We start from the raw sequence: 21,694 nt of genomic DNA, 5'->3' as shown, positions 1-21,694 counted from the left end.
AAATCTGGGACCGTTGGTGGTGAGTTAGAGAGGATTCCAGTTTGGAAACATAAGTTAAGTGTCTTCGAAATGGGGCATGAGACAAATTGGAATATAATTAAGAGATTAGGCCAGGAGGGTGAGGTTGAAGGTGAGTGAAGGTGTGAAATATCCACAATTATTACTTTATCTAGAACTTGTCAAGACTTTATTCTTTGGTGTAAAATGTGGAATATGTTAATATAAATCAAAGTATCTTTCATATACATTTATGTACAGTATGCAGATATATACAACATATTTCCATCATGGAGGGATACATAAACCCTTTCGCCATAAAGGAGTGACAGACTTGAGGGTACAGTCTTTAGGTTAGCGGCACAATACTGCATAAAATATATCCTGATTCATCAACACTGTTAAAAATGGCACAACAGTTTGGAACATAATAGGAGCACAACAGTAATATGGCACAGACGAGACTCAGACTTCAGTGGTGCATAAAATAGTTTTCTCTCTAGAATATATTAATACAAAATGTCTGCTGGCGTAAAGTGCAATTACTGTTGCTCAGTCAAATAAGGCAGGGTAAGGCTTGGTGAAGTCCAGAGATCAAGTTTCAGATGGTTTTGGATTTACAGAAAGGGGTGCCGTAGACTATAGGGAGAAGGAATAGTTATGAGGGTATCAGTTCTCAGGCATCCAAGTGCGTCAAGTAAACAAATACGGTGTCTTCAAATGACAACAGTTCCTTGGTCCCATGATATCAAATACAAAAAATATTTCTTCTGCCTTTCGTTCATCTAATCCACATGTATATAAACGCAAGTAAACACCAATAAGGCATAGGAATCCTCATAAACACAGATATTGAACTTAAGGACGTTCCCGATCTCATGTTCCGACTTTCCTCAATTGAACTTTCTGGTCTTAAGACTGAGGAGGAACATTTGACCAATGGCACTTGGTATGATGTTGCCCTTTTCTCAGGTCTGTCTGGGCTTGAGCCATCGCTTGGTCTTTGGCCATTATAAAGCAAGTATCTTCCTTGTGAATCTTGTTCCATCCTGAAGAGCTCATATTCCGTGTGAGGGAGTCTTATTCCTAAAGCTACGCAGCCATTGGTGTGAGTGACATCTTGCTCCACACCCACTTTCCATGACTTCTCTGCTCCACACTCATTTCCATTGAAAACATTTAGTAGAGATGCTGTAGCATAGTCCATTGGAGTCACCTTCATGTGATTTACTGGAAAAAAAAAGAGTAATTTTAGGATGTTTTAGATCATATAGATATCATGCCAAAATGCATCATAATACAGTAGGAAATGAGTGTAGGCTTAGCAATTGCTATGTGGTTCCCAAGCAAAAAATAGTCATATTTACAAGCAGAAAAGTTATTGATTTTTGTGATATTGTGCTGTTATTAATGGGAAGGAGCCATCCAAAAAAATTTTTTTCAGCAATTGAAAAAATTTAAAGTATTAATGTTTTAATTTTGTCAAAAATATTATCATTTGTTTTAATGAAGTAAAATATGAAAAATAATTTTAAAGAGTTTGGTATTTCCACTTTTAAACACTAGGGGGGCAGCTGCTGAAACTTGCCATAAAAACCTAGAGTACAACTAGCTCACATTACGACTGCAGTAAATGTGGGCAGGGTCTGCTCATATGTGTGTGATGTCACTCCTCTCCTCCCCTTCTGGGTGTTTGCTAAAGGGTAAGAAAGGATGAAGTTTAGAATCATAGCGAGGAGCCATTTTGTTGGTGACTTTCAGCGATACTGACAAGTAGACAGTATCACCGAGGATGGCGGCAGCACGGCTTCTGTTAGTTGGTGCTGCTCACTGTATGATAAGATGGGGTTAAATATGTTTAGTGTATCAGGTGCGTGATTAGATGCGCTTAGGGTAACGCACGCTGGGATTAGATACTGGGCTCAGTGTTGTTTATCACATGATGGGATTAGTTATTGAGCTCAGTGTATCACACAGGAAATGATTAGATAAGCATTATCTAATGTATGTAAGATGTGACCCTACTTTGTCTGCTTTTATGGGAGCAGTGGTGTAATGTGTGGCCCTGCTCCGTCCACTGCATTACTACTCTCATAGAAGTAGACAGAGTGATGTAACATATTACACCATTACTCCCAGTGAAGTAGACAGAGCGGGGACACAAATTACACCACTTCTCCCACAGAAGTGGACGGAGTGAGGTCATGCATTAAACCACTGTTCCCATAGAAGTGGACAGAACGGGGTCACAGTACATCACTGCTCCCATAGAAGTGAACGGAGCAGTCACGCATTACACCACTGCACAATTATAAATGTGTGACGCTGCTCTGTCCACCTCTGTGGGAGCAGTGGTGAAATGTGTGACCCTGCTCTGTCCACTTTTCCACTTTTATGGGAACAGTAGTGTAATGTGGGACCCCGCTCTGTCTACTATATTGCTACTCCCATAGAAGTGAATGGAGAAGGGTCAAACATTACATGACTGCTCCCATAGAAGTAGACAGAGTGGGGTCATGCATGAAATCACTGCTCCAATAGAAGAGGAAGGAGCGGGGTCACACATTACACCACTGATCCAATAGAAGTGGATGGAGCTGGGTCACGCATTACACCAGTCCCGTGCTAACCCAAATACTTGTACCTGTGTTATTTCTGATTTTCTCCACCCTCATTGAACATCCTACTTAAACCTGTCATTGCACTCCCTTCCTTGAGAGATTATTGAGCTACCAATCTCTCGTCAAGTTTCCTTTCACCTGCTCCTTCATTCTAAAATTATACTGCTGCTTCCATGTATCGACTCATTGGCTCTCCCTGAATATGCTATGGGCTGCTCCTTTAAACTACATTGCTGCTCCTGTGTACTGACTCCTTGGCTTTCTCTGACTACGCTATGTGCTTCTCCTTTAAAGTACATTTCTGCACCTGTGTACCGATTCCTTGGCTATCCCTGACCAGGCTGCGTGCTGCTCCTTTAAACTACATTGCTGCTCCTGTGTACTGACTCCTTGGCTTTCCCTGACTACGCTATGTGCTGCTCCTTTAAAGTACATTTCTGCACCTGTGTACAGATTCCTTGGCTATCCCTGACCAGGCTGCGTGCTGCTCCTTTAAACTACATTGCTACTCCTGTGTACCGACTCCTTGGCTATCGCTGATTTCGCTACCTGCCGGTGCTGCCCCTAGAGATTGCAAAACCAGTACTCCAATCCAGGTTAGTCCATAACATCCATCCTGGTATATGGTCCCCCATCCTGGAGTATGGGCCCTCATTCTGGTATATGGCCACTCCATCCTGGTATATGGCCCCATATATTCAAAGTATAGAAAAAACCAAACACTTGTACTTTCCTTCCCTGCTGTCTCACGCAGTGCTGCCTCCTATTCTATCTGTTTAGAGCACAGAAGATGGATGATCTCCCTGCTGTGCTCTAAACAGGTTGGCGGTGAGCGTTAACCTGCGCCTGTACTGTAATACTGATGACAGGCTGCAATCACTGCTTGCCGCCACAGAAACTCACCTCACCCAGGACCTAAGCTCCCCGGCACCTCCTATACCCCAGTAGCTCTTGTCATCGCAAGCACTGAGCAGTGTGGGCAATGACAGGAGGAAAATGCAGCACACAACATACAATGCTGGCTTCACAAAGATGTCCACGATATGCTCTCACAGTTGTGACCTGGGCAGCCCAGGTGGCGTGCCCATGTCCCAGCTAGAGGCAAGATAAGCAGCCCCAATACAAGAGATGTGGTCGGACAGCAACCGCAGGCTCTTATGCCTGGGGGATGCCATATTTGAGGTGTGTAAGTGTTGTGCTCAGAGTCGCTTATACACCCAAAATGCAAATGTCAGTCCTCAGTGGCTGAAATTAAAATGAATATAAAAATATAAAAAAAAACTATTAAAGTAGTAAATTTAATTTTGAATTAAAAATAATTTATTATATAATCAATAATTATTCCTACAAAATTCAAAATGCGACACCTTGACTTTGAGATAAAGTGATTAAGATATATGACTCTACTTTTCATTCTTTGGTGGCTCAGGGAGGGGGATAGTGTCTTGGATAGTGTCTTCCTGAGACAGTAGTGAAATGCAAGATGTCTGCTTATTGTGGAAGATTTAGAGATGTAGAGAAGAAAGTCTATTTCTTGCCTCATGAAGACATCTGTAAAGGTAGCTGCTGCAGCCAGTTTGCAGAATGTAATAAAGAAGAATTCTGCTGTGATGGATCTGTATCATTGTGAGCTTGAATTGAAGAACAAGTGTAAAATGCCTGATGCCTGCTATCTGTTATGTCTTTACAAGCTCATCCACCTCAGTAAAAACACTTTCTGTCGTTTATTGTAGCAGCCTCTAATGCTTCCTTGCCTGTTACTTCCACCACACTACATCTCCTGCCATCGCCACCGGCCTCCAAGAGTGCAGTACAGATAGTATGATGGTAGGAACAGTCTCCACTTCACGTTTATCACTGGTGTTTAGAGTTTCCAAACTTAGGCTATGTGCACACGTTGCCGCTTCATGTGTGGATTTTTCCGCACCGTTTTTGAAAAATGCACTGCGCTTTACCTGCAGATTACCCACGGATTTACTGCGGATTTCGTGCATTTTTTTCTGTGGATTTCACATACAGTTTTACACCTGCGGACTCATATTATGGAGCAGGTGTAAAACGCTGCGGAATCCGCGCAAAGAATTGACATGCTGCGTAAAATACAACACAGCGTTTCCGTGTGATATTTTCTGCACAATGGGCACAGCGGATTTGGTTTTCCATAGGCTTACATGGTACTGTAAAGCACATGGAGAACAGCTGCGAATCCGCAACGTGTGCACATACCCATACAATTCCTTACTTTGTTTTAGAGGCCATTCTATCTATATAATTGTCTACGGGGGAACTTCTGTCTGTCTGTGTGTCTGTCTGTAACTAACTTCCGTAATGGAAATCCCATGTCGCTTATTGGTCGCGGCCGGCAGCGACAGGCTTAGTCCGGCCGCGAATTGGCCCCTCCCTACTCCCCTCCAGTCAGCACCAGTGTGTTGCCCCATTCCGGACCAACTTTTTACTATTGATGCTGCCTATGCAGCATCAATAGTAAAAATATATAATGTTAAAAATAATTAAAAAAAATAAAAAATTGTGCTATTCTCACCTTCCGCCGTACACCAATGCGCGCGATGCTGCCGCCAGCTTCCATTCCCAGTGATGCATTGCGAAATTACCCAGATGACTTAGCGGTCTTGCAAGACCGCTAAGCCATCTGGGTAATTTCGCAATGCATCACTGGGAACAGAAGCTGGCCGAAGCATCGTGTGCATCGGCACAGCTTCGCTGGACGCCGGAGGGTGAGTATATAACTATTTTTAATTTAAATTTTTTTTTTTAACAGGGAAATGGTGCCCACACTGCTATACACTATGTGGACTGTGTTATATACTGCATGGGCTGTGTTATATACTGCATGGGCTGTGTTATATACTATGTGGCCTGTGTTATATACTGTGTGGGCTGTGTTATATACTATGTGGGCTGTGTTATATACTATGTGGGCTGTGCTATATATTACTTGGGCTGTGTCATATACTACGTGGCTGCTATATATTACGTGGCTGTGCTATATACTACGTGGCTGTCTGTGTTACGTGGGCTGTGCTATATACTATGTGGGCTGTGTTATATACTGCATGGGCAGTGTTATATACTACGTGGGCTGTGTTATATACTGCGTGGGCTGTGTTATATACTACGTGGCCTGTGTTATATACTGCGTGGGCTGTGCTATATATTATGTGGGCTGTGCTATATATTAAGTGGGCTGTGTTATATACTATGTGGCTGCTATATACTACGTGGCTGCTGTATACTACGTGGCTGCTATATACTACGTGGCTGTGCTATATACTATGTGGCTGTCTGTGTTACGTGGGTTGCGCTATATACTATGTCGCTGCTATATACTATGTGGCTGTGCTATAGACTACGTGGCTGTGCTATATACTACGTGGCTGTGCTAAGCGCGACGTACATACATGCATATTCTAGAATACCTGATGCGTTAGAATCGGGCCACCATCTAGTAAGAATTATAGTTATGTCTGTATTTTTCTGGCATGCTCAATGCTAAAAAATAAACTATGATCAAATAATGTCCTTTCTCTCAAGGTTTACTCACCTTTGAAAACAAATTCTGTTCCTCCCATGACTTTTGTTGAATGCACGCCTCTGCTGTAGCGACCCTTGGCATAGATGGTGAATGTAGGATGTTTGCATATAGGGTCAGAGTAGTGATAGTAATAGCCTTCCCATGTATGGTTTTTGTCATGGAAGATAAAATGTCTTGTGAGAAATAGGACTTCTGGGCGCACTTCACAACGCTGGCTGACCCATTCTCCATTTAGTCCAATAGTCAAGTCCGCTTTAGGAGGTAATATTGGGGGATGATGCTCGTCTGACCGGAAGATAATTCTACAGGCAATACAGGACTGCTCATGATTCTGAAACATAAAGATAAAAGCTTAGATACACAATATTTAAGGCCTTTTTAAATCAACCTCTCAATCAAATTTTGTAAAATGTAAACATTTAGCGTAGACTACTCATCAGTTCAATGTCACTAATTTTGCCTGCCCCATTTTAGCTAATAGTATATTTTGTTCCCTTTATGTTTCATGTACTATATGTGTAATACATATTTATATAATATATATGTACTAAAGATATTCTGTATTTACTTATATGTTTCTGGATTCTAAAGTATGAAAAGCTCCTTAACCTCTTCAAGACGAAGCCCTTTTTCGTTTTTCCGTGTTAGTTTTTCACTTCCCTCCTTCCCAGAGCCATAACTTTTTTATTTTTCTGTCAATATAGCCATGTGAGGGCTTATTTTTTGCGGGACGAGTTGTACTTTAGAACGACACCATTGGTTTTACCATGTCTTGTACTAGAAAACGGGAAAAAAATTCCAAGTGTGGTGAAATTGCAAAAAAAGTGCAATCCCACACTAGTTTTTTGCTTGGCTTTTTTGCTAGGTTCACTAAATGCTAAACCTGACCTGCCATTGTGATTCTCCAGGTCATTACGAGTTTATAGACACCAAACATGTCTAGGTTATTTTTTATCTGATGAAAAAAAATGCAAAACTTTGCAAAAAACAAAAAAACTAAAAAAAAAAAATTGAGGCATTTTCCGATACCCGTAGTGTCTCCATTTTTTGGGATCTCAGGTCAGGTGAGGGCTTATTTTTTGCGTGCCGAGCTGACGTTTTTAATGATACAACTTTTATGCAGATACGTTCTTTTGATCGCCCGTTATTGCAATGTCGCATCGACCAAAAAGACGTAATTCTGGCGTTATGAATTTTTTTCTCGCTACGCTGTTTAGCGATCAGGTTAATGCTTTTTTTTATTGATAGATCGTGCGATTCTGAATGCGGTGGTACCAGTAGGTGTATGTTTTTTTAATTTTTTTAATTGTTTTATTGTGGATGGGCGAAAGGGGGGTGATTTAAACTTTTATATTTTTTTATTTTTTTCATATTTTTTAAAACATTTTTTTTTAACTTTTGCCATGCTTCGGTAGCCTCCATGGGAGGCCAGAAGCTGGCATAGCCTGATCGGCTCTGCTACATAGTACCGATCATCAGATCGCTCCTATGTAGCTGAATTGCAGGCTTGCTATGAGCGCCGACCACAGGGTGGCGCTCACAGCTACCGGGGATCAGTAACCATAGAGGTCTCAAGGAGACTAAGATACTGAGAAGCGTGCCTCAATTTCTATGAGAGGAAGTCGCATATGGGAATTGGGATGGGACTCATGGAAGCTGCAGAGCCGGATGGAGTATCCCAGGGGCCAAAGATGCCAGACCAGAAAGTGATAGCTCAGGGCGAGCGAACAGCAGACATCAGAACAAGCTGTGTATTTAGCTTTAAAAATGGAAATGTTTGTGCCCAATACTACGTATTTCAAAATGATGAAAATGGACAGTTAAGTAAACTTCTTTATTATAAAACAAATTTGACATCCCCTAATGTGTGTGCGGCGTTTCCTGAAGAACCCAGAAACTGCAGAGGCCTGCGACCAAAACGTGAGCGTTACGCATCAGATGCATAGCACAGGAGAATTGGGACACTATTTATATGTGGGGTCCCATGACTTCCGCCATGTGCACCTTACACTTGCATTCACTTTCTTGTCTTCTTTGCTATCTGACACTGTGATCATTTAGTCACATGAAAAAAACAATATAATATTTCTACAAATCTACTAAAAAGTATCTCACAATGATGATGTCATTTACTGAAACAACCATTAATCAGAAAGAAATCAGCAATAACATGGTTAAGCTTTGTGTGGCCCGATACTGCAGCTTGGCATGTGCTTGTTAGGGCACTTCAGCGCTGAGGAGGTTAAGATTAAGGAAAAGGCTGTGTTTGATGTTGTATCAAAGCCCTCTTTGATCTTGATTAGAATATTGTGCTGCTTTTCCATAAAGGAAATGTTTGTCTGCAAGATCTGTATCAATGTAAGTTGTCACATGTAGCACTCATAGTCCTTTGTGAATTGACGAAGGCAAAAATGTTTCATATACATTAGTCACAAAAATGTTACTATTAATAATGAAAAAAAACATTATAAGAAGCTGTTATGATTATCATTACTGAATTATTAAAAAAAACCTAAACAAAAAAATATACAGTGCTGTGCAAGTTTTAGGCATGTGTGGAAACAATAGTGCAAAGTAATTATCATGCTTTGCTTATATAGCACCATCATTTCTGCAGCACTTCACAGACATTATCATCACTGATTTCCTGACAATATCTGTCAGGAAATCCACTCCCAATCACCAAGTTCAGTGACTCCCATCCCTCCCTGCATTTCCCCTGGCTCACTCTCCACATTCGATCCCATCACAGAAGAAGAAGTCTCCAGGTTCCTCTCCTCTTCTCGTCCGACTACATGCACCACCGACCCCATTCCCTCACATCTCCTCCAGTCTCTCTCTCCAGTCGTCACAACTCACCTAACTACAATCTTTAATCTCTCCCTCTCCTCTGGCATTTCCCCCTCCTCCTTCAAACACTCTATCATTACTCCATTACTAAAGAAACCCACCCTCAACCCATCCTGCACAAACAACTACAGACCAGTCTCCAATCTCCCCTTCATCTCTAAACTCTTGGAGCGCCTGATATACTCCCGCCTTACCCGTTACCTCTCCACTCACTCCCCCCTAGACCCTTCACAGTCCGGTTTCTGCCCCCTACATTCGACAGAAACTGCACTCATCAAAGTGACCAATGACCTTCTGACAGCAAAACGTAACTGTAACCACTCTCTGCTCATTCTTGTCGACCTTTCTGCAGCTTTCGACACTGTTGACCACCCTCTCCTACTCTCCAGGCTCCAGTCACTTGGCATTAAGGACACTGCTCTCTCCTGGTACTCCTCCTATCTTTCTGACCGCTCCTTCAGTGTTCTGTTCTCTGGCTCCACTTCATCTCCTCTTCCTCTCACTGTTGGGGGACCTCAGGGCTCAGTCCTTGGCCCCCTTCTCTTCTCTCTCTACACGGCCCCAATTGGACAGACCATCAGCAGATTTGGCTTTCAGTACCATCTTTATGCCGATGACACACAACTATACACATCCTCCCCTGACCTTACCCCGCTGTACTACAGAACGCCACTGACTGTCTGCAGTCTCCAACATCATGTCTGCTCTCTATCTGAAACTCAACCTCTCCAAAACTGAACTTCTGCTCCCACCATCTAGTAACCTCCCTAAATCTGACATTTCTCTCTCCGTGGGTGGCACCATAATAACACCCCGGCAGCAGGCACGCTGTCTGGGTGTTATGCTTGACTCCGATCTCTCCTTCATCTTCCATATACAATCTCTTGCCCGCTCTTGCCGCTTACACCTAAAGAACATCTCTAGACTCTGCCCTTTTCTCACCATGGAAACAACAAAAACCCTCACTGTCGCCCTGATCCACTCCCGCCTGGACTACTGTAATGCTTTACTAATTGGCCTCCCCCTCACTCGACTTTCCCCTCTCCAGTCTATCCTTAATGCAGCAGTCAGGGTCGTCCATCTGGCTAGTCATTACTTGGACGCGTCCGCTCTTCGCCAGTCATTACACTGGCTGCCCATTCATTACAGGATACAATTCAAAGTACTTGTTCTCACCCACAAAGCTCTCCACAGTGCGGCACCCCCATACATCTCCTCCCTCATTTCGGTCTATCGGCCTAGCCGACCGCTGCGCTCTGCAAATGACTTTCGACTAACCTCTACACTGATCCGTACCTCCCACTCCTGACTCCAAGACTTCTCCGGCACTGCGCCAATCCTCTGGAATGCTCTACCCCAAGATATTAGGACCATCCACAATTTGCATAGTTTTAGGCGCTCTCTCACAACACATTTGTTCAGAGCGGCCTATCACATTCAGTAATCAAAGTCATGTTATGTTTGTGTGTGTGCGTCACTATCTCCATCTATTCCCCACCCCCTGAAGATAGCTGGACCATCATTGTAAATACATCATTGTAAATACACACCTGTACTTTGTTTCTCCCCCACCCCATTGTAGATTGTAAGCTCTCACGAGCAGGGTCGTCTTATTTCGCTTTAATTATTGTATTGTTAACGTTGCTGCTTATGACTGTTGTGTTTGAAACTGTTAAACTGTAAAGCGCTGTGGAATATGTCGGCGCTATATAAATAAAGATTATTATTATTATTATCACTGTCCCCAATGAGGCTCACAATCTAAATTCCCTATTAGTATGTCTTAGGAATGTGGGAGGAAACCCATACAAACACTTCCTTTGTTGGCACATACAATATGTACATACATACATACACATGTCCAAACATACAATATCTGTTTGAACATACAAACTCTTTGCAGATGTTGTCCTTGGTGGGATTTAAACCCAGGACCCCAGCACTGCAAAGCAAAAGTCCTAACCACTGAGCCACCGTACTGCCCAAAGTAAGAATGTTTTGTAAAATAGAAGGGTTAATAGTTCACTTTTATCAATTATCAAAACGCAAAGTGAATTGACTAAAAAAAAAGGCTTCTGGACAGAATTCACTGTAGTTGGGTGTAGCTGTACCACTAGTTGCTGCCAATTCTGAGCTGATGGCACTGCTGGATATCTTCAATTTTTGAAGGGAGGGAAACAAAATGTGTCTTCTATCTGCTGCACTAAGTTTCTTTCTTGAATGCTGAGAAAGATATCCATCATACAACACCATTGTCTGATTCACTCCATATTTATTCCTCAGCAGGATAATGACTCCAAACATACAATTAATGGCGTTAAGAACTATCTTGAGTAAAATGAATCCTAAAACTGATGATATAAATAAATAAATAAAATATGGCTCACTCAGAGCCCTAATCTTAACATCATTAAAAAAACACTATATTGCACTGTGTACTTACAATTGCTTTTTTTGAACTTCTACCCAGCTAATTCTTCTCTTTTCCATTAGGTCTATGACATCATGTGATTAAAAACTGATTAGCTGAATCCTTCTATGCTCTATGTAGAAACAGGAGGTCAATTTTCCCTGCATCAGCCAAAAAGTCAATGGCAGGAGGGGAGGGGTGGAGCAGCTGGGTCAGGAGTTGAAGGGCGGAATGATTAAAGCTGATATAAGAGACTTCCTGTTTCTACATAGAGCAGAGAAAAGAAGAATTAGCTGGGTAGAAAGGCAAAATGAGCCCTTGTAAGTACACAGTGATATATAATATGATAATAAAATATAAAATCACTGCACTCGTACAGTAGAAGGTTTGCTTCAAGTGGATAATTTATTGGTGAAAAGTGAGGCGACAGGAAAAAATTAACGTTTTGGCGAATCAATGGCCTTGATCACAAAGTCGCCTTTCGTAGGTTCTTTTCTAGAATTTGAACATGTAGTATCGTTGAGGTAGATAAATATGATGGTGTATACATGCAATCATTGGTATTTGGTTTTGAAAAAAGGACACGTCCGTGTTTAAATGGAATTACTGCGCTGGTGATACAGTGGAAATGCTGAGATATATATATCCAGGCAAGGAGGATTTATAGCCAAAAGAGGGTTTGGAAACAAGTCCGTTGGTGGCACAGCTGTGCCTGCAAATCAGGCAGTTTCCCTAGAGTTGCTGCAGGAGCCAGCGTTGGTGGCTAAGTGGGAGATGCTGACACAGACATGTCTGAGCAGAAGGAGCAGCTGATATAATATGATGATTGCTATATACTAAGAAGAAGATACAAACTTTGATGGGAGTGTTACTTTAAGTCTGTAAGTGATTACATGAAGAGACAGAATGATTTGCACAACCCAATATCCACAAAAGATCAATGGTTAGTTCTTTAAGATGTTTGGAACAACCTCCCTGCTGAGTGCCTTCAAAAACTATGTGCAATTGAAGAATGTATGTGTGGCGCCCCAGGGTCCTGGTCTTCACAGCAGCATTGCTTTCCTCACGGGGAGAGTAATGTTACGTTTGGAAGCAATGAAGGATAACTCTTATCAGGTAACCACCATACACACAACATGTTCACACTCCAGGCCACAAGGGGGAGCTTTTGATCCTATTTACTAGGTGACTCCCCTATATACATTGTGGTTTGGAGGGAAAGAGAGATCAGATTTTCAGAGAAACAGAAGAGAGCAGACGGACCTAGAGGGTCAGAACGTCTGAAGGGGCCGTGTGGTCTGAAGCACCACAGCTCCTGGAAAGAGACACACAGAAAGCCGAACATTGTTCAATGAGAGTGAAGGAGAGCGAAGCAAAAGGAGAAGGACATCAGGGGAGACCAGCCACGAGCAGGCTACCTCCCTCTGAGGCGCAGATAACCGGTAGCCGGGACACCGAGGTTGTTAGGAACTCTACGACTTACAGCAGAAACCAGCAGGACAGCTGAACTGCAAGTTACCTGTCTGCCTTAATACCCAGGAGGCACGGTGACACCTATAGAGCCTGGGGCGTGCTAGAGTCCCTATAAACCGGCTCAAGTCACCAGTCATACGGGTTATGTCCTATCCTATATGGGGGACAGGGAGAACAACTGTGAGGACCTTATGTGAAGCCATAGGCAGTAAGGGACTGCAACACCACCGTGCTAGAGGAAGGCTTTTAACTCCCACCTGGTAAAGGGGGACTCTGGATTCGCTTCCAAACCGGCTGGACCCTGCCTGCCCTGTGATCTGGTACCCTGGACTGTGGCTGCTGAAGTCTTCAGTAAACCAGGTAAAGAGACTGCAAACCTGTGTCCTCGTTCTTTACTGCGCCATTCACCATCTTCCATTTACATACCGGGAGCCCTGAGGATACACTTCACCTGTGGGAAGGTATACCATCTAGCTGCCATAACATCACCCCAGAAGACCCCTTAAAGCAGCGTCGGTCCCCACTGACAGAATACCACAGGTGGCGTCACGAACATAAACTTTATTCCCTTTTAAAGACCTTCCCCTTTTACATGGGCACCCAGGGCCAGGTCGCAGCCACCGTGACATCCCCCTGTGAACCGCAGGACCCGGTACCGATTACCCCATGGCCCTGGCAGGAAATAATAAGCTTTGATGTGATTTTGAAGGAAAAAGCTTGTCACACCAAATATTAATTTGATTTAGATTTTATTCATTTTCTTTCCACTTTGTTAATTGATAAAAATAAACTTTGCAGCATTTTTCCACATCTGCACAGTACTGTATATTCAACACATTCTCCATATTTCTGACTTTTATGCAGAAAAGTACTTTTGGTTCAGCTACAGTTCAGTGCAGGTGTTCACTGGGATATTTCTCTTCTAAAAGGATATTTTTTTTCATATTTTTTTATATATCTCCAAGGCAGTCTTATGAGTGTCTTTGATTGCAAACTTCAAAGTCTGTGTGTGATCTGAATCTACAAGATGAGCCTATAAAGGAGCTGTATACTTTGAAAAATATTATATATATTATCTTGGCTCAGTTTTTTCATTTTGAATGTACAAAACAAATAAACAAACTGGGTGCAAAATTGTTCTGAACTTTTTTTAAAGAAGATATATCTAATAAATGCTGAAATTTGTTTCTATACTTGTGCATCATGACTCTTTCCTTCATGTAGACGAGCGACTATTTCTAAAATGACAGCCTCATGAAGATGACAACTTTCCCAATACTATCTGATCATCAGATCAAGCTTCCTTAAGGCCCCTTTCACACATCAGTTTTTTACCATCAGTCAAAATCCGCTGGATCGACGGATCCATCGCAGATTGTGAAAAACTGATGCGACGGATCTGTTTTTTGGACGGATCCGACTACCGGATCTGGCTAATTGAATCGAGCTTGCTCAGTTAAAAAAAAAACGGAATCCGCCATAGGCTTCCATTCTAGCAAACTACAGACGGCGACGGATCTGTCGTTGCCCTGTTTTTCGACGTACACAAAAAACATTACTTTGTCCGTTGTCTCCAGCCGCCGGACAAACAATTTTCGATGGATCCGGCGAACGATGGATGAAGCGTGAGGCTATCCGTCGCAATCCATTGCTAATACAAGTCTGAGAAAAAAACGGATTCGGCGGGATCAGTCGCCGGATCTGTTTTTTTCAAAATTCAACGGATTGCGAGTGATGGCAAAAAACTGATGTGTAAAAGAGGCCTAAGGCTCCTAATAACTAGTGCTAATTGATGATATAAGAAATTGTCCGAAGCTCATTTGTTTTCATTTGCATATAACATGAACTATAAGTGGGCTTCTTTTGAAAAACTGTTCATAAATCCTGTGATCAACTTTTGATTCCGGTGAAAGACGCATGTTGCCAGACATTTCCCCTGCATTGATTGACCGTCCATTTAAAACATGGAGGTCAAATTCAGGCTTGTGGGCCAAATCTGGCTCTCATTGTAAATACATATGGCCCATGAGAAAATACCAAATGCATAATAGAGATGGCACGCCAGTAGATAGCGCAGGCACCACTAATACTACAAATCCCCCGTTTCCGGTCTAACACGCTCCCTACTTACTGCAAGGCTGTAGCGCACTCCCCAGCTATGACACTGCCTGACCAACATTCACCTGAGTCGGAAGTTCCCTCCTCTTCTCCCTACATCAGTGCGCACTCCCTTTGTGCTCTCTCACATCTCAGCTCATAGCGCCTAATACCCTCTATGTCCTCCACAAGCTGGAAACAGGTCTGCTATGGAGCTGGTGCGCTCATGCCATGATTTATTATACACATCTATTTGGTCATGTATTCTCCATTTCTTTTTTTTTGTACATTGTTTCCCTATGAATTGAGATCTTTTCCTTTCTGTTCACTCCCCATTATTGTGACTCTGTTAATATTATTGTTTCAGTGCTGTTTAGGTATTTCCGATGTTCTCTACTTCCCTATATTTACTTTTTTTGAGTCACCACACCCTTTTCATTCCCCTGCATACTGTTATCTATGATCCCCACAACCCTAATTTCTACTGCTGTGTTGGGGTTCTCCCAACTGTCACACTGCTGTAATGCAGGTAGGTGCAGGCTCCACTAGATGGCAGTAGAGTGGAAGCAGGACTGTATCTAAACAGAGCTGGCCTGCAGTGCAGCAGTGAGGCTACCACAGGTGGCAGCAGAATAGTCAAATTAGCCGGGTCAAATCCTAGACTATAGCGCAGTACCAAAGGAATAAGCAAACTCATGGTCAGAGACAAGCCAGGGAGTCAGTAACGGTCAGGAGCCGATTAGCCAAAAGACAAAGACAGAAGCAGGTCAGGATACAAGCCAATCAAAACCAGGGAGTCAGAACACTGAAGGGAAACATCGAGTCAAGACGGGAATAGGGGAAAACAGAGACACGGGCTCAGACAGCAATGCAGCAAGACAAATCAGAGCACTCAGAGTCAGCTACAGCAGCACTAGGCAAAAACTATAACTGACATCGCCTGCAGGAAGCAGCAACGATAAATAGCCAACCTGAACTCAAGCAGAGGCTGAGAAAGGTTAACTCTTGACATGACCAGACCAGGAAAAAGGGAAAACAGGACTCAAAACCTGGTCTGGATCATGACACCTACCTTAAGCAGAATCCCTCAACCAATTTTTCCCTTTCCACCTTTATTCTGTCGCGAATAATGTTATAAAAATGAAGGTTGGCGACTTTGTCCAAATTTAAATTTTTGCCCTCTGTGTATTTTAGTTTGACATCTTGAAATGTAATACACTGACATGCATTGTTTGACAGAGGGAAAATCATTCTTACCGTATGACTCCTGACTATTCTGGTTGAGAAAAGTTAATCAGAATGGGGAACTAGGTCTCGATGACCCTCATATTCTCTGATAGCCTATGGACGTGTACGTCTCATAAGAAAACTACCTGTAAAAGGAAGCTATTATGTAAAAAAAATGCTATTATCCTGCAGCTATGGGGTTAATCTGTAAGTTAATAGTATTCTGAAGCTGTGCAGAGGCTGCACTGAAAGCTTGGCTGCCAGGAGCAAATGAAGTGTATTCCTGAAGTGTAACCATGCCCCAAGCACTAACTGATAGTCGGATCAACACTGAAACACTGCTGTTGGCTGTCAATCAGTGCGGGGGGCACAGTTACAGACGGCACTCATTTTGTACCAAGTTGACTGAAGCAGCGTTGGCTGTGCCTCTATGACTGAAAGCCTGAGTCTGCTGGGTGGAATAAAGTTAATTTCTCTCTGGAAGCTGTGCTGTCAGTGTGGTGGCCACATGGCCACGGGACACTACTGACAGGCAAATTAACCCCGTATCTGCATGTTAATAGCATTTTTTTGACATTACAGATTCCCTTTAAGTAATATCTAACCCTTAGCTAAAAGAATGGAAACGGAGTGCTGTATTCATTCTCCTGAAGTAGCAGTAAGAATATGGATATGCTCTGCTGAGTGCTCTGGACACTGCTTGACTAAATATGACAGCTCTGTCCATGAATTGTTGCACAGTAAACCCGTTGGACGGGTCTGCTCTGTATCTGTTGCCTTGGTTGCTTTCAGCAGTTTAAAAAGGTCTTTGTATGATCAGTGGAACATTGCATATTTTTGGCAGCAGTGGATAATATATACAATTTAAGAAGTGCCAGTATTAGAGTTTTTGATGTTCTGTAATGAGAATAGTAGAGTTTTTGATGTTCTGTAATGAGAATAGTATCAGTGAGGATATCCTGTATCCTTAAGAGACAAAACAGTTAGCGGAAGACAAATGAAAAGAGAGCCAGTTATACCAGTCCCAGCGGAAAGCAAATATTTTCTTAGTTAAATGAATGTAGACATAGAATTCAGGTGAATCCTTTCTATCAACCAGTGATCATGTGAGAGTCTAAATTCTGATAAGTCAAACTATTGATTTGCTATGGATCCACAACAATACAGGACATTCTAATTCACAATCAGATAAACAGGTAATCTATTGTATTGACTGTTTACCAGGTACAGACTGGGGCTGAAATTCAGTCCTGGCATTTGAAATCACACAGGCCCATGTTGTCCCCGTCCCCATGAACCAGATGGGATATCTCACTAATATTACCCTGGATGGAGGAAAGGAAGACCAATATTTCTAATGATATCCGTGGGCTACGGGGGTAAGTGACAGAGCAGCAACTTTGTGCTCCATCACAACTCTTAACAGTATGGGTGTCTTGAGAACACCGATTCTGTTAACAAAGTAGCAGACAAGGCAGCCCATGACCAGACAGGCCCTTCTGGCATTTGCCAGAATTGCCAGATGGCCAGTCCAGCCCTGCTGTTTACTATATTAAGTCGACATATACTATATCGAGCTCATAATCAACCATATAAATCCCTACCTGTAATGTCTATCTCCACATATCTGTCACGGGGTTATCACGACAGAGAGGAGCCAGAAAACCACAGCGTCTGGTTGCTCCTACTCCTGCACTGGAAAGAAGCACTTCCCTTTCTTTTTAAACAGTGTAAATATCTTTTGGCTGTTAAGGGGTTACTCGGCCATGTTGGACAATGGGAGCTCTGGGAGTCTGAGCTCTCAGCTGAGCTCGGTGAGCCACTCCTATCCCCTATATAATCTGGGTCCTGACTGACACACATTGTCAGAGCTTTTGCTGCATACCTGGGGGGATAGTAGTTTGGTAGTTATCAGTGGATTTATCAGTGACTGTTGCTTGGATCAGTAAGTGTGATAATTTCCTTTTCTTCTGCTATTTTGGTTTTACCCCATCCTCCACTCCCGATGCATTTCTTTGTTATATCTGTTAATTTCATATGTGAATGATATTTGTATTCCTGGTATTTTCCGTTTCCCCTATTTAATTTACCTTGTTCATCTGATTGGTGCACTACGATGCACAACTACTCCCCTCTTCCGTGGGGGGGGGGGGGGGGAGTGGGAGCGTACAGACAGAGGGCAGATTCAGGAGATAAGGCAAGGTAGGTGGCCCTGCCATCTCCAACTTCAGAAGTAACCCGGGGAACAGGGTGAGCTTATGTTAGGGTACTGTCGCACAGTGGCATTTTGATCGCTACGACGGCACGATCCGTGACGCTCCAGCATCGTAACAATATCGCTCAAGCGTCGTAGACTGCTGTCACACTTTGCAATGTACGACGCTGGAGCGATAATTTCATGACGTATGTGCGATGTAGAAGCCGTTGGTTACTATGCGCACATCGTATACAATATCGTGCACACCTTTGTTACACCATGCAATCATGCCGCCACAGCGGGACACTAGACGACGAAAGAAAGTTTCAAACGATCTGCTACGACGTACGATTCTCAGCGGGGTCCCTGATCGCAGGAGCGTGTCAGACACTAGGAGATCGTAACTATATCGCTGGAACGTCACGAATCGTGCCGTCGTAGTGATCAAAATGCCACTGTGTGACGGTACCCATAGGGACAGGGAAGGAGCCCCTGGGTCAGGGTCACCTGACAACAGAGTTATAACAATATCACTAAAGCTGTGTGTACACATTACACTAACCCCTTAACGACTGCCAATACACCTTTTAACGGTGGCAGTTAAGGGTACTTATACCTCAGCGCCGCTTTTTAGCGGTCCTGAGAAATAAGGTTATAGCGCCCCCCAGCGTCAGAAAATATCCAGGTCTTGGAGAACATGATTTGGGTCAGTTTTTACCATCCCCAGTCTTGTGATCAATGTTATTCACCGAACAATGGTGATCGCAATAAAAAATATCCGATTTCCCATTCATTTCTCTCTCCTCTCATATGATCTAGCATAACAGGAGAGAGAGAAATGAGGTCCCCCAAGCCACCCCCAGTACCTCTGGTAGCTTTGGACCTGGACCCTCCTGCTATGTCCCCCAGCCCTTGGCATCTTATTCCTGGAAGAAAATGGTGGGCGCATGCGCAGTGTGCCCACAGAGATTTGCCAGCCTGCACCCGGCAACAATAGGAGATATTTCCTATTGGTTCATTTTGATCACTGTGATAGAGCTAGGGTTAGTAATGGGGCTAGAGTTAGGATTGGTGCTAGGGTTAGAGCTGGGGTTAGGGTTGGGGTTACGGTTAGGGTTGTGTTGGGGTTAGGGTTGTGCTGGGGTTACGGTTGGGGTTTCGGTTGTGTTGGGGTTATGGATATGTTGGGGTTATGATTAGGGTGTTGGGGTTAGGGTGTTGCTTAAAGCTAGAGTTGGGATTAGGGTTATGGTTGGGATTAAGGCAAAGGGTAGGGCTGTGTTCGGGTTGGAGTTAGAATTTGGGGTTTCCACTGTTTAGGTACATCAGGGGGTCTCCAAACGTGACATGGCACCCGCCATTGATTCCAGCCAGTTTTGCGTTCAAAAAGTCAAGCGGTGCTTCCTCTGAGCCTTCTGAGCCCTGCCATGCACTCAAACAGTGGCTATCCCCCACATATGGGGTATCCCTTGTGAAAATAAAAAAGTTTGGGTCTAAAGTAAATTTTTTATGAAAAAAGTAAAATGTTAATTTTTTCCTTCCACATTGCTTTAGTTCTCGTGAAGCACCTGAAGGGTTAATAAACTACTTGAATGTGATTTTGAGCACCTGGAGGAGTGCAGTTTTTAGAATGGTGTCACTTTGGGGTATTTTCTGTCATATTAACCCCCCCAAACTCACTTCAAATGTGAGGTGGTCCCTAAAAAATGGTTTTGTAAATTTTGTTGGAAAAATGAGAAATCGCTGGTCAAATTTAACCCTTATAACTTCCTAACAAAAAATATTATGTTTTCAAAATTGTGCTGATGTGCTGATGAGACTCACCCATTCAAGTCTACGGGTGCGTGAAAAAAATCAGATGCCATATAGAGCCATTGTACAGAATACGATTTTTAAGAATACATTCCTTTAACATAGGAAACTATAAATGGCCTTTAAATGATTCATTTCTGCTGCTGTAAAAAAACGGACAGGACACAGATGACAAATGAGAAAAAAAATCATCACACTTTTTCTGGATGAAACTCGGAAACTCGAAACTTTTTATATGCCCGTGTGAACCTACCCTTAAAACCATTATTATAGTATAAAAAACACAACAAAACCTGGCAACGAAATGGTATAATCAAAAGAAGCACTGACAAGTAATCAGTATAAGCATATCAAATAAATAATTAGAGGCATCGATAGATATGTCCAGATAGATGTGACCAGCCACAGATATGTCCAGATAGATGTGACCAGCCACATGGGTTCAGTAAAGAAAGGAACCCCAATATATTAGCTTTTTCACTAAAGGTTCTAAAAATAAGAGGAATAGTACTAAAACTATGAAACCCTATTTTATGACACTGCCTGACAGGGAAGATTTGCACCCAGATAATGCAATATGGCGCCACTACTCAACATGGTCTATCTCTAATTGTCCCTAGCGACAAAAATCTTAAATATGATTATCCTGGAGGACTATATTGCACAATAAATCTCCTATTACTAATACAATGTCCCACAGCTAATGGTACATAGAGTATTCAATGTTACACAGTGCGTCAGGGCTTTGTGTGAGTATTCTATATATTTCTATAGGACATGGTTTATTAGGATTATGTGATGAGTATTTTCATTTATTTATCAGGATTACTAGATGGTGGACCGATTCTAACGCATCGGGCATTCTAGAATATGTATGTAGTTTATTTATGAAGATTTTAGAATAATGCAATGAATACACAGGATTCGGCCGGTCGGGCGCGACAAATAAGTGAAGCGTGGTTCAAACCCCGCGCCAATTCGTGGCCGGACTGCGCATGTCGCTGATTGTTTGTGGCCGGCCGGGTGCGACCAACATGTAGTATATAGCACAGCCTACATAGTATATAACACAGCCCATGCAGTATATAACACAGCCCACGTAGTATATTAAACAGCCACATAGTATATAGCACAGCCACGTAGTATATAGCACAGCCCATGCAGTATATAGCACAGCCCATGCAGTATATCACACAGGCCACGTCGCATATTGCACAGCCACATAGTATATAGCACAGCCTATGTAGTATATAGCACAGAGACATAGTATATAACACAGCCCATGCAGTATATAACACAGCCCACACAGTATATAACACAGCCCACGCAGTATATAACACAGCTCACGTAGTATGTAGCACAGCCACGTAGTATAACACAGCCACGTAGTATATTGCACAGCCCATGTAGTATATAGCACAGCCCACATAGTATATAGCACAGCGAGGTAGTATACA

The 21,694-nt window shown here is 42.8% G+C and overlaps 1 protein-coding gene across 1 annotated transcript in view; it reads right to left on the bottom strand.

The window, feature by feature from the left end:
- Positions 1 to 232: 232 nt before the first annotated feature.
- Positions 233 to 21,694, bottom strand: part of APCDD1 (APC down-regulated 1) — a 115,116-nt gene continuing 93,654 nt past the window's right edge. Inside the window, exons 4-5 of the mRNA XM_069731042.1 lie at positions 6,181 to 6,502; positions 233 to 1,227 (exon numbers count right to left, since the gene is read on the bottom strand). Coding sequence (XP_069587143.1) covers positions 779 to 1,227; positions 6,181 to 6,502 — 771 coding nt within the window. The 3' untranslated portion in view covers positions 233 to 778. The remainder of the gene's footprint in view (positions 1,228 to 6,180; positions 6,503 to 21,694) is intronic.

This window comes from Ranitomeya imitator, chromosome 6, assembly GCF_032444005.1.
Source record: "Ranitomeya imitator isolate aRanImi1 chromosome 6, aRanImi1.pri, whole genome shotgun sequence".
Lineage (NCBI taxonomy): Eukaryota > Metazoa > Chordata > Amphibia > Anura > Dendrobatidae > Ranitomeya > Ranitomeya imitator.
The sequence above is the reverse complement of the archived record's forward strand: the minus strand, read 5'-3'. Positions and strand labels throughout refer to the sequence as shown.